The following is a 27,212-nucleotide window of genomic DNA, read 5'->3' on the forward strand; positions in this document are numbered from 1 at the left end:
AACAGAACAAACAACTCTTACCTAGAGGATGGGGGCGCGGAATCAAAATTGTTTGTGCTGAGGAAATATGTGAACGGAAGAAATAAAATTTTGAATATTTTTCATAAATGCCTAAGACATTAAACAAGGCGGAAATATTTAGAACTGACTATACTAATATGGTCAATGCTGATAGAGCAAAGGGTAAACTACCGAAGACTCATGCATGCAGACCGGTTTCAATGTCGGCCTGTTATCATTTTACTCTACCAATGAGGCTAATGCGTTCGGGAACGGGATAAAAATTACATCTCATTTTCCCCGCCCATATACATCTGAGACATTGTTCTTGTAAAAAGATACTAATTATTGATTTTCTTCGACAAACTGCAAGGCTAATCTGTGAAGATTTAGTCGATGAAATCGCCTTTCTTATAACAGTGGTAATTAGTCTAAAGGAGTGGAGGCGCAATGGCCCAGTGGTTAGGGCAGCGTCCTCGCTGTCATAGGATCGCGGTTTCGATTCCCAGAACGAGCGTTGTGAGTGTTTATTGAGCGAAAACACCTAAAGCTCCATGTGGCTTCGGCAGGGGATGGTGGCGAACCCTGCTGTACTCTTTCACCACAACTTTCTCTCACTCCTACTTCCTGTTTCTGTTGTACCTGTAACTCAAAGGGTCAGCCTTGTCACACTTTGTCACGCTGAATATCCTCCGAGAACTACGTTAAGGGTACACGTGTCTGTGGATTGCTCAGCCTCTTGCACGTAAATTTCACGAGCAGGCTGTTCCGTTGATCGTATCAACTGGAACCCTCGACGTCGTTAGCGACGGAGTGCCAACACAGTTTAGAGGAAGCTCAAACTACGCTCTACAGCAATAAAAGCAGAAGGGTGCATCAGATGTTATAGCCCTAAATGCTCTGTACATGAAACAAATTTTACGTTGAACTCCATGGAGGAGTTTCGTTGAATATCAGTGGACACTTAATTTTTTTTATCAGTCTCACGCTACCCAAATGTCAAGAATAGATATTAATCTTGGGAATGTTGCGACTAATATGTTGGACGTCCTGTGGTGAGTAGAGTTTGTATCTAATTAACATAATATATGACGCCCTAAAACTACAATTACGCAATCCATTTAGAGACATTTTTGGTAACAGCAAATATATTTGCAGTTATCAAAAATGTAAAAATTATTGTCATGTTTTTGTTAGCATATTTCATAAGCGCAGAGATGATAATATTGCAGGACCAGAAGTATTTTTTCAAATCACATTGAAATCATGGATAAAATGATTACAGTAAAAAAAATTAGCTTATCCAAGTTTTTCCCAAATGGGGAATCTATACTACTAATTTGCAAGAAGTCGCAACAAGATCTCTCTCAAGTCACAACTTAAAAGCTGAACAATACATTGGATAGTGTAGTTCTAGATACAGCATGTCTGAAAATAAGAACGAGTAGTTACAGTTGGTTAGCCTTTGGTCATTGGTTTGCTCGACCAGGGTTGAACAAAAGCAAAAACAATGGAAATACCAATAAAATTAAGGCGGAGATTAAAGTAATATGTACTCGAATATTCTAAGAGCATCTAAGGAACTGGGAACTTCATCTCGATTTTTCTTTTGCTCTTCAGAACCATATCTTCTTCTACTACCTGATTCACATAATATTAATAAAAAATACACTTAGCTTAAGTTATAGCTGTCTTATTATTAATATGTGGTAATGGGAGTAATTTTATTCAGTCACACGTACATAGCTATACACACAGACCATAGAGAGACAATGCGCGAAAGAAATAGTTTCAAGTATGAACATGTGTGCATACGTGTGTGTGTGTGTGTGTGCGTGCGTGCATATTGCAATATACTTGAAGTATTGTAATGTGTGTAAAACGATATAAATGTATGGAGGGAGAAATGAGATGAAGAGGGAAAGAACAAAGAGACTGAAAGACTCGGTATAATGGTTGTTTGTAAGTTGAAACTTGTGTAGGTGTTGGTGTGTTGGCTTCTTTCTAAGTGTACAAAACTTGTGCAGGTGTCATTATAAATGTGTGTGTATAGGTGTCTATATAAGGGTTTATGTAAACGAGTGTAATGATTCAGTTGTAAAATTGCCAAGAAGTTTGTAGGTCAGATTAAGGAATTAATAGATATAGACACACAATAGGGATTAAAACACCGCCTTGATGCTGGCTTAACGTTAGCAGCTCGGTTGGTGGTGGTCAGTATAAGTGCATGGACAGACAGGGGTTAGTTAGCAAAAGAACTAATTTCTTACTTTCTTTCTAATACATACTGTTAGTCTAACCCTTCTCTCGCTTCATTACTCAGTTCCTTCTCCTCCTCCTCATCTTCGTCCTCGTCCTCGTCCTCCTGCTCCAACCACCACCACCACCACCACCACCACCACCACCACCACCACCACCACCACTACTACTACTACTACTACTACTACTACTTTCGTCAATCCGAAACCTCTCGCATCAATGCTAGTCAAAAAACCCCCCAACGTTTCTTCCATTGCAGTACAGTAACTATTATTGTGTCATTTTAATACAGAAAAATCTGCACACACAAGTGCATCGTGAACTAATCCATCGACTGGTCATCAGAGTTTCATCCATGAACATACTTCAACTACCGGTTCACAAACGTCTTATTTCTACTTTCAGCTTCTTCTATTGCTGCTATAACGGCCTCTGCTCTTTTGAACTAGTTAACTGCACACCCCACTGCATTCAAACCCACCCGACCTACTTGTCACTCCTCCATTTAATATGATAGATAAGAAACCAGTTAGCTGAGTCTGCGCTGGAAGATCGGTTCCTGGTTGAGCCATTTTAATCCACAGATTTCCTTTATAACAGCTGTTCCCGTTTAGACATTTTACGTGTTCAGAATATCTCCTACAAGTGGATGGATTTCTACAACTTTTGCATTTGAGGTTCTTAAAAAATGTGTGAAATCTACAATGGTCAACTAATCTTATTTTCATATCCGAAGTAAATGAGAGTAGGAGGAGTTTGCATATGTTATTACTGATGTGTTTATCTTTTATTTCTTCTAGATTCTCGTCTCGAGTCTCTTAAAACCTTCTGTTCTTGGATCCTTGCCATAAAATAGGAACGTAGGAAGGTGTTCCAAAATACCAACCAGTCCTCTACTCTACTCCTCTCGAACTTCATACATTAAAAACGACACTTCATCATCTTCTAACCAAATTCAATCTTTCAATGCTTTTTAGAAGCATAGCGTAGCAGAAGCATTGTAGATATAGATCGGGGTAATGAGAAATCAGATGTATGGATTTACGGGAACAAAAAGAGATAAATGTAGGAAAATGGCACCTAAATTAATTAGCGGATGTAAAGGCATTGCCTGAAGGGACATGCTAATGCATGAGTAGAAAAGAAAAGGCGTCGATGAGTGGACATGACTGTTTCCGTTGTTGAACTCCAGTTCAACCTACATTAAGCAGATCTATAATCAAAGGTGTTCTAGATGCTACCAGCCAGTCTTTACTACAGACTTCTAATTCTCCCCTATAACGATTTGGCGCTATACTTGGTTCAAAATGTTAGTAGTTTACTGAATCTCTTAGCTAAGATTTCTGTTGCAATCGGTTGTCTCTTCGCTTACTGAACTAGACGCTAGTAGTTCTGCTAATTCCTCAAGGATATCATTTGCATCAAGTTCTTCAAATACTGTTTCATCCTTTATTCTATAGTCTTGCTTAACTACATATGGACACAATTTTCTTTAAACACTAATATGACAAATGTCTCTAACTTCTTTCTAGCATTCTATTGTTTCCACAATGCTATAACTATGTTAAAAGATTCTAATACAGCCAGCATGTAAGCACTTGATTTTCCCCGTTTTACGAATGCTATGGAAATTAGATTGTTTTCTACACACTTTAGATCATCCACAAATATTATAGCTGATAGTGCAAGTCCTAAAGATTCCAAAAGAACTTTTTTTTTCTCCTTCTGCTATTTTTATAACTTGTAGTTTCATATCTAATGTATTTATTACAATTACATGGTGTGATGAGATAAAAGTATTTAAAAAAATTTAAAGAAAGAAATAAGTGTTACAATGTTGCACGAACAAACTCTCACGAATACAAAAACGATCCAAATATGAACGAGTGATTGCTTTCTTTTACGCATGTTAAAAAGCAACAAAATGGTTTCTTACAAGGAGGTTTAAATTTAGGCGGGAAATTTCGGGAATGGCTTATCAATGAGAATGGTTCACATTTTTACCTTGGTTTTTGCAGTTAAGTTGCTAATTGTAGCAACTTTACGTAGTTATAACAAAGTTTCGTTTACAGAGGAAACATAGAACGAAGTATTAGTTTATACGTATTTATATGAATCATTGTACGTCTCTCTCGCTCCCTCACTTTCTTCATATATATGTCTATACATACATATAGATACACAGACACACACTCTCTCTCTCTCTCTCTCTCTCTCTCTCTCTCTCTCTCTCACACACACACACACACACACACACACACACACACACACACATAATGTATTGTTCCGTGACAGAGAATTCAACAAAAAAAAAAAGTATTACATCTGGTGAGAGATAAATATCATTTATTTAAAGGGCACAATACATGTATTTAAGCGCTACCGATAGTTTCATACGTTGCGAAATACTCAAACATATTCTTCAGGTGCAAACCAAAGAGTACCTGTATTAGATTATGTGAAGGTGAATTTAAAACTCGCTATGCCAATCACAGCCTCCTTCAGGCATAGGAACAAAAGTTAAGCTACTAAGTTGGCTAGCTACGTATGGACCTTGAAAGATAATGAAACACCACATGTGATTAAATGGAAAGTAATTGAGAAATCCATACCTTATGTGAATGGATCGAATAAATGTAGGCTTTGTTTAGCTGAAAGAGCGCAGGTCCTGTTCAGATCTAAGATCCCTAACTCTCTACTGAACTCTGGATCAGAAATTTTCAGTGGTTGCAAGCATATATATAAATATATTTTGAAGAATTGGAAAAATTTGCCTATTCCCGACTAATTTGTTATTTTTTCAGCCTTATGATTTAAGGTATAAGGAAGATAGCTCTTCTACTGTTTTGCTTTTCATTTTTTACATTTTAGTTTTTGTGTTTTCGTTTTCCGTTTTTACTTTTTGGCGTTTCTTCTATTATTCTTCTATTATTTTTAGTTCGTTATGATATGTAGTTTGCGCCTGAAGAATATTTCCCAGCATATGAAAATAGCACTTAAATGCATGTATTGTGTCCTTTGAATAAATAACACACACACACACAGACACACACACACACACATTGCGTATTCATATTTGGTTATGTGTGTTGATGTATGCAGATTTTTAAACTTGTTAGAATTTCTAAACTTTAATTATCCTTGGAAGAAAAGGAAAATACTTGCAAACATGTTGTGACATTGCAACAATATATTTTGACATGTTGGATTAATTGTCAAGGTCCAAAGTTTTCATCACGAAAGTTGTTGACAATTTGAATATTTTTGATCGATGAATTAAAATTTACTCTCTTCGAAATTCAATTGTCAAACGTTTTAAAAAATTCTATATGTACAATTTTATGTATGCAAATACTTTTATAATACGAATTAGTAGTTTTCACAGTTAGGCTCTGAATAATTATTTTGTTCGCTGTATTAGTTGATATAGTAAAATTAAAAAATTATACTTTACTCAAACTCTCCTACGTCATCATAAACACTGCATCATTAGTATAATGTTGAAAATATTTCATCACTGTGAAAACAATGCCGGTATCAAGTTCACAAAGTCAACCAAGACTACACCCTCATGCTATATACCCATACAAAAATCGAGCTTGCATCATAGAACAACATTACGATACATTTTTTTCTACCTCAGCTACTCCCATTTTATTAAACATTACTCCGACAGAAATCAAAGAAGTAACCCCCCCCCCCCCCAAAAAAAAAACCCCCAAGGCCCTATAACATTCAAACGGCACCTGGATGGATAAATTCCTCTCAGAAATACCAGACAAACCACGACATTCAAATAATTTTAGCCCCCCCCCCCACACAACAAAAACAACAACTCCCTATTCGAGTGAGATATGATGTTCCAAAAGATGACTTAACGCATTACTCTAGATGGTGATATTAAGTTAGGAATAGCCTGGGCTATTAATGTTCGAAACATAAACATGTGTTAACTAAGTTATCCTCTCATGTCCTAAGTTCAATCCCATATAAGCCTACGCTATCTTAGATAATTTCAGAGTCAATAAAATTAAATACTAATCTAGTACTGGTGTCGATTCAATCGACTGTACTTATCCATAAAATTTGTGGAATGTGCCAATACAAGAATCATTATAATAATTACCTTGCAAAATGAAATAGTTATATGAATTCCTGAAATACCACGGATCTGCATTTACGATTCAGATAAAATTAGATGTGTAATTAATAGTTAATGTGGAATTAGGAAAACATAATTAATGATATATACGAAGTTGCAGTATCAAACATATTTCCTAAACTTTTCTGCTTTATAAAGCCGAACTATAAATTTTCTCTTCTGAACAATTCTGGAAACTGTCTTTTTTTTTTTTTCAACCAAACTCTCCTACTAAACACTTAAGTATAATTTCGAAAAATTTTAACATTTTGTAACGTGTACCTTTAGACACTATATATAGTTCTGGGGAATCATATTCGGATCTCAGTGTGTGCCAGTTCTTGCTTGTAGACGTTACATATTTTTGGCCTTGGGGAAGGGATGCACTTCACATATTTTCATTTCTTCTTCCAAAACAACAACTGAGATTCCATTTCTATATGTATATTTATACACTTCTATATGTATTTTCAACGGACTGTTAAAAGAAAACTGCCATCCTTTAACATGATAGTCGTAAGTTAAAATATTATGCACAAAATCAAGCCACTAAGACGACCTTTTTGTGATCATTCAAATTGCTAAGAACAGCAGCTAAACCTCTCTCAAATCACATCCTCGCAGCCAAAAAGACACACAAGATAATGTAGCCTTAACTACATTGTTCCATGAAAGAAAATTCCGATTGTCGCCGCAGGGACATCTTTGACTATGGGGTTGATCTGGTGCTAAACTTCACTAACAGAGCATACAACATTAATTTATCGATATATTGCAGAATTAAAATATGTTGAGGCAACTGTATAGACATAAAATTTTTTCATGTTAGAAAGAGAGAGGGTGTATATCTTTTATATAGAAAAGTTATGCATTTCAAATGCAAATATAGGACATCGTTCAATCAGATTGAAGCAATGTGAGTTAATTAACCGTCGAGACACTGCAAAATGATTGAAAAAATACTATATTAACACATGGTCAAAGATCTTAACATTGCATATTTTGTGCTTAAATCCTAAACGTGAATGTTATAAGAGGAAACAAAACGTTGGATGTAAAAATGATAAAATGATAAAAATCGTTGACACGTGCCGAAAGGTACAGAGCAGCAAGGGATAAAGAAGTAGGATATTCAGATCAAACAAACTGCTAAGTCAAGACTCTCATGATAATTATTGTTGTTTAGCTCTAGGTCAGCCATAACCGAACAAAGATATTCCAGCAGTAACCATCCCGTCTTATAAGACACAATTTAATTCAGATCACATTACACACGTCTGCCATTTTTTTTTAAAGGATGATAGTGATTTGAGAGATTTGGTGGCTATTTTTAGCAGATCGGACAATCGCGTTGAAGCTGCTTCGTTGACTTGTAGTGATTGTTAATTTCTGGTTGTAAACGCCTAAAGCTTATAGTTTTCCTTTTCAGGAATATTTACAAAGTTCCCACGAAAGATTTTTTGATAAAGTGCATTTTCACACGAACAGACTGTTTCACACTAAAATTTATAAGGAAGTGTTTAGGAAATAACCACAATTATATTGACAAATATTTTTGATACAATAAGATATAGAAGCTTAAATCTACTAAACGTCACTATAACACTTATATACTCCTTCAAATATTTATTTAACATTAAGTTAGTAAATACAAATTTTACTTCAATGACAATATAATATACAAAAATTCAAAACCAACTCTTAGAGAGTATTTTATGCATGTAGAGGTGCATTGAAAACTCATAGATAAATTAATATCACAATGAAACATTTGTAAACATTGAAAGAATTTGCTTTTAGAAAGTGGGATGAAATTTCAGCAAGGCTGAAGTTACAGCTGGTTAAGTGGTTAGAGCATCGACGTACAAACCAAAACGGTTAGATGATCCGTATAGTTCGCTGAACTCCTCGCTAAAACACACCGTTGCTCCCCGACTAGAAAATATTGTTTACACATAGAAATTTGATACTCATCAATGTGTTGCCTTCGTATTATAGTATCTGTAATCGCTAACAGAATTTGATTTTGGAGGGGAAGGTATTTTCTTCTTTCGCGGATTTCATAAAGGTTGGATTTTATATGGTTGATTAAATCTAATCTACAAGTATTCATGCTTGTTTTATCAACTCCAGAAATGCAAAAAGTAAAGGTGGTCTTGTAAACTGACTAAATATTTGCCAGAATTAAGTCGATTAAGTCAATCCTGAATTTCTGAGTTCATAATCTTGTTGGGAGCCACTATTATTTTCACCTTACTAGGATTTATACATGTGTTAGTGAAGGTCGAATCAACTAACTACATGTCGTTTTCTTTTGACAGATTGATCGTTTGTCAATTCGTGGATGACGTGAAATTTCTGGTTGTTGAGTAGGACATTCACACGACATTTACTATATTACACCACGCCTGTGCATGGTGTAATATAGTGTTGAACTCTAAGTAAAGTACACCAGCCATTACACGTAGATTCTCATCTGAGATGTACTAAGTCATTACACCAATTTCTACCCAGATGGATTGAATCAATGAAACTGAAACGTTTTATCGATGGGCATAGCACAGTACGTTTAATTTCCACTTATCAACAACCTATAATATGCTCTATTGCAAAAATGAAATCAAATACTTCACCACCGAGTGCTAATTAGCAGAAAACACTTCACAGTGGGATCAACATCCTCATCACCACAACAATCATTATCATCATGATCATCACTGTCTCTATGCTGCAAAGCGTCCATAGAAGTACCAAAAGAAATAAGTTATCAAAATATTATCAGATTTTAAAATATTTGCACACACACTCACATACACCCATGCCTACAGCTAGAAGTACACACAAGCACGCGCGCACACACACACACACACGCACGTACGCGTGCACACCCACACACACATAGACACACATACACAGACTCACACGCACACACACACACACCCACTTGCACACAAACAAATAAACACATAGACTGCAATGATCTTTTTAAGATATTGTGAGCCAGACTTTCTTATCGTAATGAAGTTATTTTAATTGGTGTTGTGGCGGGGGAAGAGAGTGTTAGAAAAAGAAAATAATAAGAACAAGAAATTTCAATAACATCAAAACAAACGTGAATCAAGAATGACAACAGCAACACCGGCACAATGGAGAAACATTTCAGTAAAACCAACATCTTGTTTTCCATTGTACTTACTACATTACATTTCAACAATAGCATTAGATAATCAGTCCCACTTACTTTCTTTTCTCTGCAAGTTCTTTCAGGTCGATTCCACTAGGAATATACGCAAATGGCTTTTGATCTTTGTTCTTCAACATGGTGTTTAACAAAGCGCCCGGAACTTTCCCACTGCTTTCCTGGTCACTTGTACCATTACCATACTGATTCATCGAATTCTGGCCATGATCAGGCGCCTATAAAGATATAATAAATTGTAATGTATAACATAAGAATATTCAAATACATACAACGATCTAACGTACACTTCCATTCTTGTTTAGCTATTATTGAACATCATTCAAATTCACATATATAGACAATTGCAATGTTCAGATACAGGTGCATGGTCACATAGATTTACTTTTAATTTGAGTGGTAGAATTAACCCGTCGTCGGGTTAACGCCACCACCTGGTGATTGAGTACTTTTGTTAGAATACATCCTATTGATAAAATTCGGACCAGGTCTCTGGTTTGATGAAATCCTGCTTCCTTCCTCTCACCAGTCTCGGAAGCTTTGAAGAAATGTAAGGCTACAAGTAACGCCCTTCTCCTCCAATTAATAAGTCGATTCTCTTAGCTTCTTATAGTAGATTGAAATACTAAATAGAACCCATTGACTTTAATAAATGACGGCCAATTATTTAATCAACTCTGATAGAATGCAAGCCAACGTTGACTTTGACTGAATTTGGGCTCAGAACGTAGAAGAATGAAACTATATAACGCAAGGCTGATGCTCCACCATTTGCAATTCTTTCCAGTAGTACATGCATTTCAAAGGTATCAGGAAAACTGATAAAATCCTTCAGCTTATGATATGAACGAGCTAAAAATCTAGGAGGCAGGTTTTGTCTTAAGCTATGTTACATCATAGACACACACATCCATTTCAAGCAGAATAGGAAATTTTTATGTGGTCCTGAATTTGTTTAATGTACTAAAATCTGTTTGACAAAGGAAGCTACTTTAAAATCATAAATAAAGAGAATGACATTTCCTACAATAATTGCTATTACCCAATATTGAGTGGGGAAATGATTCTTAACAATGACAGCAGCTCAATAGTACACTCTAACATGATAACAGCACACTGATGCTACCCAACACTTGACATCAATTGACTGATATAAACCAACATGGACAAATATCGTGGTAACAAATACAAAAATAATTTTACCGGCTTGAAAAATATATGAAAATCATTAACAACAAATCGAAAACTGGAAAATGAAGAAATTGTAGGTTTATAATTCACCAAGCAACAGCGCCAGTAAAGCACTTCGATCCTCTTACAAGTATGAAGATAAAACACATCAATCCTCTATTTAGGAATATTTAAGTCAGTGAGCGAAAGCTAAACGCAGCTGCTCACACTGCTAGAAACAGCAGCAAAATCCTCCTAAAGGTACATACATGTTGCTGTCTTAATATTTCGCAACCCTCAAACCCTCTGCATTAATTAGTTTCATCCTCTACATGCATCTGTAATCGACACAGACACACCAAACATGTATGTATGTATGTTCTCTTCCGTTTTTAATCATTTGAAATCTTCCTCCGAGGAAGGAACTGGTTTCTAGCAAAAATACGAAGCTCTGTCGTCGGAGTGTAGAAAACAAAAACAAATTCACATTGAGAAAAAAGTCTTGCATATTTTTACTGTTCCACTTACAGATTGTATTTGTGATGTGCGAATTAGCTAAGTTGATTCGTTTTTCTGAAAATCCTAGCCTAACACACACAGATGACCTCGCAGAAACCAGATGGGAGAACTAAAATCCATCAAAAACAAGAACAACTAACAATTAATTAAGCGAATGAAATATTTAAAGTTGCTGCCTTTAAACAAAGTAATATTTAGGGGGAACATAACAGATGGAGTGACAAAACTAGTAGAATGCCTTTTGCAATTTAATTCCGTCTTAGCGTTCAAAAATATACCGTAGTCGATCTTGTTTTTTATCCCTGTAGAGTCAATACAACACGTCCTCCTAAAAGTAAACCCCCAGCTGCTGCAGTTATTCTATTGGTTGAGTAGACAGGAGCACTGCGAAATGAATTGCTTTGCTGGAGGATACAACGTATTACTTGTCTCGAAAATCGAACCTCCAACTTAACGATCGTGAGCCTAACAGTCTAACCCATAGCCCGCGTGTCCTCACCCTAAGTACTGAGGGTTATATAATTACATTGTAGTCAACATTGTTTTTTTTATCTCTCTCGGATCAATATATTATGTTCTTGGCTTGTATTGGAATCTAAGAACACTGAAGCAGTGCTTCAGCATGGTCGCAGCCCTATACATTGAAACCACTTAAAAGAACACACACATACACACACACACGCACACGCACACACACACACACACAGAAGACCATACATTCCATTGGATAGTCGATATTTCTTCAAACATTTTAAATAACTTTCTGTAGGAAAAACATTCTTGAAACTTTGAAACAAGTTTTCTTAAAAAAAAAAAAAAAAAAAATTGGGCGAAAATATTTCAAGCTAAATCATTTTTAACAGCAATAATTGTTGAATTGTATATATTGTTGATAACCCTAGGAGATTTGTGGTGGTGGGAGATTGTTGTAGGGTGTAGATGTCTTCGTTGGAGTGCAGTAAATAGTTTAATAGTGAAACAGGAGGAGAAAGAAAAGATACAGTAGGAAGAAGAATGAGGATGAGGAGGATGAGGAGGATGAAGATGATAAGCAGCAGTAGCAGAAGATGATGATGATGGTGAATAATAATAATAATAATAATAATAATAATAATAATAATAATAATAATAATAATAATAATAAGTTAAGGGTAAATCTTATCTGGAAATTTGATGTAGAATGCAAAAGCAACAATAATGAATAAAAAAACAAATTATGAAATAATGCTTGGCTAACTTGAAGGTTTGGGCGTTGTCAAAACATATATATACACACACATACATGCATATACACTCACATATACAACCATACATAGATTCATTCATACACACACATATACACATACATCACTTATTCACTTAAACTTCTCAGGCATCTTTGCATTTACTTATTTACTGCTGTTGTTCGATTATTTATTTATTACTGTTGTTTTGCCACCTCAGCAACCTAAGAAACGCGATTTCTACCTTCACGAGTTTGGAAAGGCACTGCAAAGGTTATAAATGCTACCTTTCCTGCTCTGACAAAGCCACACAGTCAACATTTAATTTCCTATCATGAAAATAAACGTAATTAACATTAGACAGAGGGATAAGTACATGTTTTATAAAGAAGGTTCGTTTGGATAATCTACAGTGTATACATATTTTATCTGACCTCAAACTGAATTTGAAATCCGAACCTAGACCGGAGAAACATAATATGATTAAATAAGGAGAAAGATAACACGATCAAATAATATAAAATTTTATTTAGTACAAACACACACACACACACACACACACACACACACACACAAACACACTCAATCACGTATGCACACACACACATACATACACCCACACATCATCATCATCATCATCATTACCATCATCCTCAGAGCGGCAAGTTTGTAGAAGCAGTAAGGCTTACAGTTAACTTATGTTGGACCTAACCACAGGCAAATTATAGTCCTACCGAAAAACCAAACGAAGAGCCAAAATACAAACAACAAAGACCCCAACTGTTCTTCTGCTATCATAAAATAAAAACAAGAGAGAGAAGAAGCAGAAGAATACAGAATCTATAATCTGACAGAAGTTTTCATCAAAGCCGCACGCCATTACAATGGTGAATTATTAAGAAGTGGCTTCAGTGAAAAATTTATGTGCAACGAACGGCCCACACGAAAACAAGCAAAAGAGAAACATCATCTGGTATACCAGATGATTTTTCATTCTCCATAGTGTATGAATATAACTTCAAATATAAAAAAGAAAGTCCCTGTCCATCTTGATAAACAAACACTGCCACAGCGCACAAGTACCACAAATACTTTAACGAAATCAACGTAAAAACTAGCTACAGCTGCGTACATAATATTGACTCCCAGCTCACTGTAACAAAATACTTGAATTCATATACTATCCCAACAGTCTAAATGGAACTGTAGAAATGCATCAACATTTTCACGTTATGGAAATGCTTATTGAAAGTGTTTGTATATAAGAAGAAAACAGCAAATATTAATGAAATGGCCGCACAGAGCTTACACAGAAAAGCCTTAAAACCAATACATAGAAGGTATACATTCCTTCACATTTATTGTCAGAATCAACTCAACGTCACCATCCACTCTAAAGAGGAAAAATCGAAAATATCCCAATAAAATAGAGTATTACAAAAAAACAAAAAAAAAACAAAAAACAAACAAACAAAAAAGAAGCTAAACCATTCGCAAACGGAATACATAATTACAACTTGTGCATCGTTATACTTTAATAACAGCAGGCGTAATAGTCGCTATATTATGCCTCCATAGGAAAATTACTTTCTAATAAATCCGCATAAGTTCTATTACGTAAACATTTATTGTATCCTTCCCGAGGATCATGGAGAACTAAGAGCTACCATCCACTACCTTAAAATACTCCTGGACACACAAACCATCACACTGCATTTACCTGGTTTGTCTAATGCAAATAACATATAAACCTATCGTGCAGTGACTTCCAGTGACGATCACTCCATCATCTATTTTGATTGTCACTTGAAACTTGGTGCCAAGTGCGAAACTCTGAATAGGAGCGGAGTGAATCATCAGCTTCGTACATATAAATACACTCTACAACATGCATCAATCATTCTTTAATTCGTTTCAAGGCGGCGAGCTGGCAGAAACGTTAGCACGCCGGGTGAAATGCTTAGCGGTATTTCGTCTGTCTTCACGATCTGAGTTCAAATTCTGTCGAGGTCAATTTTGCCTTTCATCCTTTCGGGGGTCGATAAATTAAGTACCAGTTGCATACTGGAGTCGATCTAATCGACTGGCCTCCTACCCAAAAATTTCGGGCCTTGTGCCTAGAGTAGAAATATTCTTTAATTCCTTCCTGAAACACATATACTCAAACACTTGCACGCGAAAACGTACACACGCATACTATTTGGTACACGCACACACACACGCGCGTATGATGGCTCCCTCATCGCTTGCTCTATCAACTGAAGAAAGAATTAAATTGTTATGTAAGTGGCTGAGTATTCCACAGACCTATGTACACTCAACGCAATTCTCAGGCCAAATCAGCGTGACACAATATATGACAAAGCTACACCCCTGATTATGTATGTATGAATGTATGTATGAATGTGAAGGCGCATGGCTCAGTGGTTAGAGCGCCGAGCTTACGATCGTGAGGTTGTGAGTTCGATTCTCGGACCGGGCTGCGTGTTGTGTTCTTGAGCAAGACACTTTATTTCACGTTGCTCCATTTAACTGAGCTGTAGAAATGAGTTGTGATGTCACTGGTGCCAAGCTGTATCGGCCTTTGCCTTTCCCTTGGATAACATCGGTGGCTTCGAGAGGGGGAGGCTGGTATCCATGGGCGACCGCTGGTCTTTCATAAACAACTTTGCCCGGACTTGTGCCTCGGAGGGTAACTTTCTTGGTGCAATCCCATGGTCATTCATGACCGAAGGGGGTCTCCTCATGTATGTATGTATGTATGTATGTATGTATTTTACAGATGTAATGTTTTAGAAAACAAACTCCACCTACGCTAATTCAATAGCTCATTCATATTGAATTAGCGAACGCGGCGTTTCTTTGCCAAAGCATTAAATCTGTAAAATGCAACTATTAGCGTTATGGTTATCTTTAACACGCAAATACTCTTCCTTGTATTCTTAGCATCTCGTCCTTTCTTCATTGCCATTTACTATTTCTATCTTGTTCTCCCTATCATTTTCTCCCCAACACCCTCGATGCTCCTTTACATACTTCTCTTGGTTCTTTACCTGATCTTTCCACGCTTTCTCCCCGCTTTCTCTCGTCCACAATTCCTTCACACATTACCACCTCCACTGTGAGTCAATCCCATAATTCTTCCTCTCAGTTTGTCTTTTCGATTGAAGATTTCATTGCAGACAGATGCTCTTTCATTCTCGTCCTTGATTCCAACGATACGAGATCTTAGTCTGTTCTTTTGTTTTGTGCTACATCTTATTCGTGCTTGGTCAAAAGATTATCGCTTCTGTGTGTGTGTGTGTGTGTGTGTGTGTGTGTGCATGCATACGAGTGTGTGTGTTTGTACATATGTGTGTATGTGTTTATGTGAGTGCGTATGTATGTGTATTTATATATTCATGCACACACACATACACACATAAAATAAAAATTGCTGGCACACTTCGCATGGTGGTTAAAAAATATTTTATAAAGTTAAAAATTTAGAAAAAGTACATAGAAAACCAAAACTATTGCATATCTTGTTACATTGACTAAATTTGACTACAACAAAATTATGAATAACACGTTTTCCAACACGCTCAAGCGTTAGCATGGATTACATATTTATAAAAATTCGGGGCGCACCTAGACACCCATTGCGACGCATCAGTTCTCGCACTGTTAGAGAATCACTTATCTATGACGTCCATTGCAGCTCCTAGCCATACACAAATACATACACAAGACAACATTCAATGTAATGTTGTTTTAGTAGGTTATGTTCAATAACTTTCAATGACGATTTCTATCCAGACCTTATCTCATAACACCCATCACATTGTCTGTTTTCAGATGCCAAAACACGAATGAAAGATTCCCACAACTATTTTTGGTGATGGATAGTAATTTTAAAGTTTATATTATAAATGGAACTATTGTACTCTGTAAAGTTCAGTTTAGAATTTGCTTTATTTTTCTTATTTTCTTTTTCTTTTTATATATATAGATCAATTGTTATTAGCCGAGAGCAAGAAAACCATTTGCAAACTGCATTAGTTTTTGTATAAATAAATGGAATAGATATTACGTAAACAGGGATTTGCACTCATTCCATTTGAAGATGTGTTTGCTGAATGAGCGAACAGAAAGACAAGCGTTTTGAGAATTAATAAAATGTCATCTATCGCTGAAGACAGTATCGAATATGTTAAATATGCAGTCATATGCTGAAGCCCTTTATATTTTTGCTTTCTTTTAGCAAATCAAAACCTGTGTATGTTCTATGTTACAATTTCTTTGTATTATCTCCATAATTTTACTACTAGTCGCTGATTACTTATACGCTAGTTTGAATAGGTTAAGAAAATAAATCACGAGTCTATTTCTCTTCTTCATTTAGGCATGGTAACCATCGTAACTTCCTAAGACTCAGTCTTTTAGTAGAAGGGGACAAGATTTCTGTCGATTCGATCGAGCGAGTACATGGGAATTGAAACTTTTTTCTTTCTAGAAAAACCTGCGGCCGTCTTATTGTTTATATAGAATGTATAGCAAAAATCTGTTAGTGGTTTCACACACCTATGATCAAAGGCTTTCCTATTAGAATATTCCTGCTTATTTTTTCTCAGGTATAATGCATCTAGGAATATATACTGTAATGTGTTTTTTGTTAGCGAGATTAGCTATATTTCTAGAAGGTAGAACGACCGCCAAGAAATTTTCTGTTGTTGTTGTATATGGGGGCCAGCCGTTCATGACAAGAATGTTCAGTTATCAAGAAAATGAAGCGTTAATAGAAACCTAACATTATTAACCGAAAATACTGTGCCGAGTTAAAATGGATGCTTACATTTCTTAAACCTGCTGTATCATTTTTCACTATTTGCTAGATGTAGACTTCATGGAATACACCACAATGGATATTAACCATTTAACAAAGGAATACTTATCCAGAGCTGATATTCTTCACCTTAGATGTTTGAGCTATTAAATTAAACATGGTACACTGTATTTTGATATATAGCAAGGTACTATACATACTTATAAATACAACTTAACATGGATGCCTTGACAGAATACCGAATACTGCGTTATTAGTCTCTCTTATAGGTGGTTGGTGCGTTATTAGTCTTTCTTATAGCACAAGTATAAATCGTAGAAGACGAGAAACGTCTGTTGTGGGCGCCGGAATTCCCATATCACATGATTTCAGTCTATGTGACCTCATGTGATATGGGAATTCCAGTAATGCAGCGTTACGTTTTGGTATTAATATTGCTCCCGTCGCTTATAATTAATACCTATAAATGAATATTTAACTTTAACCTCAGTGGTGCTAACAGTCGCAAAAATATCAGCTGTATCTATTGAAACACCTGCATATGATAAAAAAAAAATCTCATTAATTAATACAGCATAAATTAGTTGTGTTGATAAACAGTCAATTATCACTCTTGAAACAATATTACGAAAACAACAGTGTGTGTTTAGAACATTAAGTCAACTTAACCACAGTGCCTTTTATCTCTTAATGAGTAAATTAGTTGCATATGCATCATTAGACGTGGGCCTTCTCTAGTCATACCGTGAAGGTATCAATTTGAATATGTTGGCTCTAAGAAAGGACCTTTTTCTGTGACCTGTTTTCTGTAGAACAAGGGTGTAATCCCGAGCCGAAATTCATCGAAGATTTTCAGCACAGGATGGGAAAAGCTTTTTTTTTCTCCCGCAAAGAACGGTCAACGAAAGGATTGGAAATTTCAAAAACAGTCGTGCAAGTATCATCCATCAAGATGGAACCAAAGATCAAACCACGTTCTGTGCCGATTACAGCATTGAACGAGTTCGTAACAACGTTCTTTTGGCTATCGATTAAGTATCAAATGATATGCAAATTAGTCATGGCTCTATGGCTCTTGCAATGAAATCACCCGCAAACAACGACTATTTAATTGGTGTTTCAAGCTGAAACTTTCAAGTTAGGGAAAATACGAACATAATTATATATATATATATATATATAGCCCTAGAGAGAGAGAGAGAGAGGGAAAGAGAGAAGGAAAGAGAGAGAGAGAGATAAAGAGAGAGAGAGAGAGACAGAGAGAGCACGCATCTGGTGATGAGCATACAACTAAATTTCCCGGTAATGGGAAGAAAATTATAAAACATTGCGAATAATTAATGAGTCATCTTCGTGTGTGCGTGTGTGCGTGCGTGCGTGTGTGTGTGCGTGCGTACGTAATGTGTGCGTACATATATGCATAACTTATTGAATTTTATCTGCAGCAGCTAGTGTAAAAATAATATGCATAGCTGCAGTACCACCACCACCACCACCGCCACCACCACCACAAAGTAGCTCGTTTTTCACATCTGAAGTAACTGTACCGAAATTGCAGATAATTTATCTGTTTACATTCAGAAAAGCATTTTCAATTGCAAAGCCTAGTATTTATACAAGATTAAACTATCACCTTAATAACTCAGTGATTTAACATTGGAGAGCAGCAGATTTTTTAAAAGGCAGGTAGAATTGTAACATTTAACGATGTTAGGTAAGCTCAAATGAATTTAAGAAAAAAAAAAAATATTTAGCTGAAGCCATTTCTATTTCAACCGTGATTTCTTTATTTTTGATATAGTTAACTAGGGCATTGCTAAATCAATATATCTAAGTAATTGTGGAGGCGCAATGGCCCAGTGGTTAGGGCAGCGGACTCGCGGTCATAGGATCGCGGTTTCGATTCCCAGACCGGGCGTTGTGAGTGTTTATTGAGCGAAAACACCTAAAAAGCTCCACGAGGCTCCGGCAGGGGATGGTGGCGAACCCTGCTGTACTCTTCCACCACAACTTTCTCTCACTCTTACTTCCTGTTTCTGTTGTGCCTGTAATTCAAAGGGTCAGCCTTGTCACGCTGAATATCCTCGAGAACTACGTTAAGGGTACACGTGTCGGTGGAGTGCTCAGCCACTTGCACGTTAATTTCACGAGCAGGCTGTTCCGTTGATCGGATCAACTGGAACCCTCGACGTCGTAAGCGACGGAGTGCCAACAACATATCAAAGTAATATATTTAATGCATAAAGTGTTTAAATGCTAATTAGAAATAAAAATGCAGGGGAAAAAATAGTCAGAGAATTAACATTAATTTAATTTTTTCCCAGAAAATATGGGAAAGAATTCCAGGAATCTTTTGGTGTTATTCAGACCTCTTCGTTGAAAGACAGTCGTTATTGTGCTAAACGAAGTAGTAATGAACGAATTTTGAAGGCTGGTCATTGGTTGACGTAGGAAAACATCGTTAGGGAATAAATCATCCAAAGGTAACATCCGTATGAGAAAACTATACTTACTTTTAAGATAATGTTAACACAATGCAGAGAACATAAAAAAGCTAACTAGAAATAGATGCGTTGACATTTTTTTTTCTATAGTTTCAGCTGAGAGCTGCGGCCATGCTGATGCACCGCCGTTTTGCTATACTTTTATTACTGAGAGCCTCCTCCAATATGTGGCACTTGGTGAAGAATGGAGTTTGATGTAGCTACCCTCATTTGCACCTCTTGCCGTGAGGTAGGTTCATCTGGGACTCTCGACAGGAAGAGGTCCAGCTTTGATTTAAAAACCTCTACATCTACTTTGTGCAGGTTCCTCAGGCTCTTTGGGAGAGTATTAAAATTAATATTAATAAAAAAAAAATGAGTTAAGGGGAATAAGACCGGTGGCTTATGTTATGAATTTAAATAAATAAGCTGAAAGAAAAAAGAAAACGAAACCTATTGGTAATTGTTAGCGGCTCTCAAATTACAGGGATGATAATTTCAAAAAATTAGGAATTAATTTGAACCGTGTCAACGAAGCATAGTCCAACACATGTCTGGTATATCAGTCGGTGAAGACGACTTACATTTAGAAAAATGTTATGGAAATTTTTGCCCAGCAGTAATTTGTACAGCTAATGGACAAATAGTCAAATAAATGAACTTGGGGGATAACTTGAGGCGACATACTGAAAATTATCAATCAATTGAAACTTCTCTTTTGGTTGCAGAAAAAAAAAAAAAAAACCTAACGCTAGAGACGCGGAAGAAGAGATACTTTCGAGAAATTTAGAATAAATTTCAGAAAATTTATTCGTTTAGGAAGAAATATGGTATTTGTTAGCAAATAAGGGAGGCAGCTATGGACATGTTTGGGTTTTATTGGATCTCGTCACCAAAACATGTCTGTTTGGTCTATAATATGATCAAATCTGTTTTTCGATAATTGGTGTCGCTGTTGCCTTGTTTTTATCCTGTTTGTCTTCAACCACATCCACATGCTCGAAGACAAGGTGTGAAGATAAGAGGTTTGCTTTACAACTACGCGATTCCACGACCGGTCCGACTGTAGCACTTTGGGTGTATTCTTTCGTTTGACAAATACACTGCGAGTGGAATTTGGTGAAAGTATCTCTCAGTTTCTTGATATTATTTTCTATTGTTTTGAGAGTTACTAAAAATTTCGCTTGGTGGTTTTTCTTGAACCAAAAGACAAAATTTCAGTAAATCCGGAATGATTTGCATACGTCATTTACTACATTACCACTTAACTTGTTTAAATTCAAGCCGTTACTTCAGTTAAGTAAGTTCTCTCAGTTCATAAGGCGGCGAGCTGGTAGAAAGGTTAACGCGCTGGGCGAAATACTTAGCGGTATTTCGTCTGCTGCTATGTTCTGAGTTCAAATTTCGCCGAAGTCGACTTTGCCTTTCATCTTTTCGGGGGGGATTAAATAAGTACCAGTTACGCACTGGGGTCGATATAATCGACTTAATCCGTTTGTCTGTCCTTATTTGTCTCCTCTGTGTGTAGCCCCTTGTGGGCAATAAAGAAATAAGAAACGTTAGCACGCCAGGCGAAATGTTTAGCGGCATTTCGTCTGTCTTTACGCTCTGGTTCAAATTCCGCCAAGGTTGATTTTGCCTTTCATTCTTTCGGGGTCGATAAATTAAGTACCAGTTGCGTACTGAAGTCGATCTAATCGACTGGCCCCCTTCCCTAAAAATTTCGGGCCTTGTACCTAGAATTGCTCTCAGTTCAATTTATATTTCAATTATGCAGATTATTACTTGCCAGATATCTAAAAAAAAACTTTTTCCCACTTGATGAGATCCAATAAAACTGAAACATGTCTGTAAATGTCCTTGCTCGCTAACAAAGATTACATTGCGAGTGGAATATGGTAGACAAAGAGTCTGTGGAAATAGTTTCTTTCTTTTTAATTGTTGAGTCTGAAGAGAGAAGCATTGTCTATGACCTTTGCAGGCTTTCCGAGACCGGTGAGCTTGATGCCATTAATAATCCGTTTAAACTACAACAGGTTAATATTTACAGGCAAAGCATGTGCAAGGAGAAGGTTCCACAGGTCTGGTCTGGTTAGAAAGAACTGGGAATAATGGTTATTACGGAATCATGGTTATTACGGCTGAACGCACCAAGGGTGATGAGAAGTGGAATGACGAACGGGTCAGAGGTGATTGAATAGTGAAAGTACGAAAGTAGCACAACAGAAACAGGAAGTAAGAGTGAGAGAAAGTTGTGGTGGAAGAGTACAGCAGGGTTCGCCGGAGCCTTGTGGAGCTTTTTAGGCGTTTTCGCTCAATAAACACTCACAACGCCCGGTCTGGGAATCGAAACCGCGATCCTATGACCGCGAGTCCGCTGCCCTAACCACTGGGCCATATATAAAGTAGCGTTAGAACAGACAGAAACGAGACAGCACACTTGTGAACGTGCTCATTAGTGATAAATACAAATTAATCAAGTGGCCCTTTTTTGGATGAGGTCCAAGATGTCTGTGAGCGAAGTAGTAGCACTGCTCCAAATGCAGAGTGTCAGTAGCTTTGCAAAGTGTCAAGGCTGAAATATCTTCTTGTTTTAAAGAGAATGGCTAGTTTTGGGTGTGGTTTTTAGTTTTGTTAAAGATGTATTTTCGCCAGGAGAGATTCTCGGTGTTAGTAAGGTTCAGCATTTGGAACGACTGCGCTAGCTCTAGCTGAATGCTATTCATATTAGTTAGGATATGATGTGGTGGGTTTTTTTTTCATATGAGTAGTGCTCGAGTTATTTTGCTGTTAAAAGAAACTAGGTTAGTATGGTCCCACTGAAAGATTATCTTAAGGTCTCCGTTTATGGAATTAGTGCAGTCTTGGTGTGTGGTGTTAAGGTTGCATGCGGATGAGGCATGGTTGGGCAAAGTTAGACGAGAATGAAGTGTCGCGTAGTTTGCAAAAACAGTTGTATAAGAGAGGGCATTGATAGATGTGGCGGTAATTAGGTCAGTGATGTATAGAAAGTAGAGAGTGGAGAACAAAACCGAACAAGAAAATAAAGGCAGGTATTATATGCGCGTTTTATGGTCTTCTATGGCTGTTCTATGCATGGTTACAACTTGTGGGTGAAGTTTAATCAGTGCCCTGTAGGCGCGATTTATACAGTAGTAGCATTTGAAAAGTAATGCAATATTGAACTGATAGACGTAAATAATTGGAGCTAGAATATTTGAGTAGCTACATTTCTGTAACGTAATTCAAGTAATAATCGTATCATTACTGAATACGCTTTCACCAAAACTAAGAAAATTTATGGTTAAAAGTTAAAACAGTACCCAAAACACTTAAAAAACATAAAGAAAAGAAAAAAAAGGCGCACCAAAAGTTTCATAAGCAATTCACTCTCAAAACCCGTAAAACATACTATAAACATTAAATGAATCCAATGTTAGGGAGTTAGTAAGACTAAGGGTAAAGCACCAAGAATTTTAATTATTATTCATGTATGATGCACATGTATGTCTGTGCACACGTGTCTGTATTCTTGTGTGCGTAATCATACATACATACATACATGCATGCATGCATGTAATAGTTACATATATGTAATAGTTAAATATAGTTACAATTATTATTGTTGGTTTGAGATATACAATGCTGAAACATGTATAATTATATGCATGTCATAAACCTCACAATTTTCTATTTCTCTCTTCCTCTTCCTTAACCTTTTCAGCTTCTTCCTCCTATTTTAATTTCAACACCCCCCTCTCTCTCTCAGTGTTTAGGAAGCCTCTGTTTCTCTCTTTCACACACACACACACACACTCTCTCTCTCTCTCTCTCTCCATCCCTCCCTCCCTCCCTCTCACGTATACAAATACTTAGTTTAGTTAATTTCAAAAGCAACTCAGAAGTGGGAGGTTTATATTTGACACGACCATCGCTGGCCAATGAATGGTCAGCTTGTAGGAGAATACTGATAATTGTCCCTAAGACAGATATATTTTTATAAATAGTTCGCATGGAAATAGATATTGCTAGAGCAAACACTCGAAAGAAAGACGTTAAATGTGTTTAGCAAACATGAAGATGTTTCATGATGGTGGTGGTGGTGGTGGTACTCACGGTGGGATGGGTGTTGGTAGTGTATTGGTAGAGACGGTGGTGGTGGTGTTTTATTTCTGGTTGTCGTTGTTATACAGGCGGGGATGTTATAAATACACGTTTCTTAGTTTTGCCGTACCTTCTTTCTTCCTCTCTGTATAAATCTCTTTCTTCCATACACCAGTACTCACGCGTACACACGCATACACACACACACACACACACACACACACACACACGCATGTACACACACACACACATAAACACACACATACGTACATACATCATACGTACATACATCATACGTACATACACACACATACATACATATATACATGCATACATACATACATACATACATACATACATATATACATACATACATACATACATACACACACACACATACGTACATGCATACATACATGCATACATACATACATACATACACACATACATACATACATACACACATACACACACATACATACATACATAAATACATACATACACACACACATACATACATACATACATGCATACATACATACATACACACATACATACATACACACACATACATGCATACATACATATATATACACATACATACATACATACATGCATACATACATACACGCACACATACAAACATACATATATACACACATACATACATACATACATACATACATACATACATGGATACATACATGCATACATATATACACACAAACATACATACATACATACATGGATACATACATACATACATACATACATACATATATACATACATATATACACACATACATACATACATACTGATACTGACCGTACAATATACAAGAAGGAACAATTGCGAGGAAGTTCATAACACAGCTACCTTATACAGAATACTTAACCCTACCCGCCGACACTAAAAGAAACCTGATGTCAAAGTTCATGAGAGATTTTAAGTCTGCTGATAACGATAAAAAGCCAGGCACGTCATCGTTCCCATGATTCTAACCTACTCTGGAACAGTAATTACATCTGTCATAAAATAATTTAATTCAAAAGTTAAGACTAGGAAGGTTTTCAAACGTTGAAATCTGATTCCGAAATTTGGGCAGTTGGAAAGAGATTTCAACGAGATTCATTATCCCTCTCCTTCAGGAAAGAATGTCGCACGCCAACAATACCATATTTGCAAAGAAAATCTGTTTAGGAATTTTTTTTTCTCACGATTGTTTACTAAATGAAGAAATCTTAGATGGAGATATGACAACTTTAAAAGACAGAATGAAATCCGAAGAATATCTGAAGTTCTGTACAAAGCTACGTCTAGAGCGTTTTATGCTGAACAACAGCTATGTAAACAATTTTAGGAAAATGGGCGAGATAAATTGTTTAATATAAGCCGTTATTAGAGCAATTCACTCCCCGCTCTCTCTCTCTCTCTCTGTCTGCATTTACACACACACACACACACACACACACACACACACACATACACTCACTTACACACTCACATACACACACGCGCGCACACACATACAATGATAATCAGAAAATGGAGAAAACCTCAGATCAACAAACACATCGATTGGACCACATTTGTTGATCTGAGGTTTTCTCCATTTTCTGATTATTTATATTTGTTTCCTGATAAATTCTTGTTTATCCTGTTGTTACCCGCACTCTACGTGCATAGTATGCCTGCACACCAACGCCCAAGGAAAACACGGGTAACGGATACCGATAGTATATATAGTATTTTATCCCTTAGTCGGTTATTATAACTGCTAACTCCGTTTACACAACACACACACACACACACACACACACACACACACACACACACACACACACACACACACACACACACACGCATAAACGCACACACACACGCACACACACACATACTTAAACATACATACAGACGTAGATAAAATGGTAAACATGGTGTGCTTTTATCAAACATATTTTATTTGCAGTTTTGGCAAAAATTCTATTGATAACTGAATTTAACGAATTCATCTACTGCTAATTGTTGCCCTCCCCGGATTCAGTAATTATTACATAGGATTAAGAAAAAGAAAATTATAAAGGAGAGATATAATTGACTGATTGTAGTTTAATATATGTAAAGTAATAAATACTGTCGCAAGTTCTAGGATTCATTGAGCTGGTTACTCGGTTTCCATGGAGTATAAGTGACCGAGATTACCACACTCCCTCAGAACAGGACGCCTGTTCGTCACAGAGTTACTCATTTACAGCTAAGTGTACTGGAGCAACGTGAAATGAAGCGTTTTGCTCAAGAATACAACGCACCACCCGGTCCGGGAATCGAAACCACGATCTTGAGTACAACACCCTAACCGCTGAACTAGGTGTCTTCACAGCTTAGTATACGATTGCTACGTAATTTATTCATTCAAGAACAATGAAATGCAAAGCTGATCCCTGCAGGATTTGAAAGTAGAGATAACAAAGAATACTGCTTAGTCCATACAGAATATTGTAGAAAGGCGTATCTCTGTATTCAGGGTTTAGCATTTTAAAAATATATTTTAGCATGATTAAATTATATCGCGACAGCAATGCTCGGTTATTTAGTTGGTTGGAGTCAAGGTAGGAACTGTCCACAGTTGTGTTCTTGTAAAAAAAAATTTTTTTAAAATTTACAAGAGACAAAAAACTCTATCATTGCCTCAAATGTCATTTCCAGAGGGTTCTTGTCATTTTCTCCTTTTTCTAAGTCGGTCGTTAATGACACCAGATGTTTGTTTATCTTCTCTCAAAGAGAAGATAATTTTAAAAAAAAGCAAGAATTTACCTTGTATGGTATTTAATATATATTATTCACCATTGTTGTCCAAATTCATGCCACTCTGAATTACTTCTCATAGCTCATTTATCTATCTATCTATCTATCTATCTATCTATCTATCTATCTATCTATCTATCTATCTATCTGTCTGTCTGTCTGTCTGTCTGTCTGTCTATCTGTGTGTATATGTATATATGTATGTATGTATGTATGTGTGTATGTGTGTGTGTGTGTGTGTGTGTGTGTGTGTTTATGTGTGTGTGTATGTGTTTAAAATTTTTCTGTATCTATAAATATAAATTCGGTGATTTCTTTGCGTGGAAAAATTTTCGCTATCTTGTAAAAATATCCATTTATGTGTATTTTAATCGGCAGCAAGTGCTTAGAAGTTAAATTTAGAATAGAAACCTATCAAAATTGATTATCTTGAATACACTAAGATAAACTATACTTTAATGGCCACATCGCCTTTGCCATTTG

The 27,212-nt window shown here is 36.4% G+C and overlaps 1 protein-coding gene across 24 annotated transcripts in view; it reads right to left on the reverse strand.

The window, feature by feature from the left end:
* LOC106874768 (uncharacterized) overlaps positions 1–27,212 on the reverse strand; it is a 242,537-nt gene that overhangs the window by 57,281 nt on the left and 158,044 nt on the right. For all 24 annotated transcript variants that reach the window (XM_089348718.1, XM_089348711.1, XM_089348716.1 and 21 more), the window contains one exon: positions 9,642–9,817. In XM_089348718.1, coding sequence (XP_089204844.1) covers positions 9,642–9,817 — 176 coding nt within the window. The remainder of the gene's footprint in view (positions 1–9,641; positions 9,818–27,212) is intronic.

Source organism: Octopus bimaculoides, chromosome 3 (assembly GCF_046866305.1).
Source record: "Octopus bimaculoides isolate indiv1 chromosome 3, ASM4686630v1, whole genome shotgun sequence".
In the NCBI taxonomy this organism is placed as follows: Eukaryota; Metazoa; Mollusca; class Cephalopoda; order Octopoda; family Octopodidae; genus Octopus; species Octopus bimaculoides.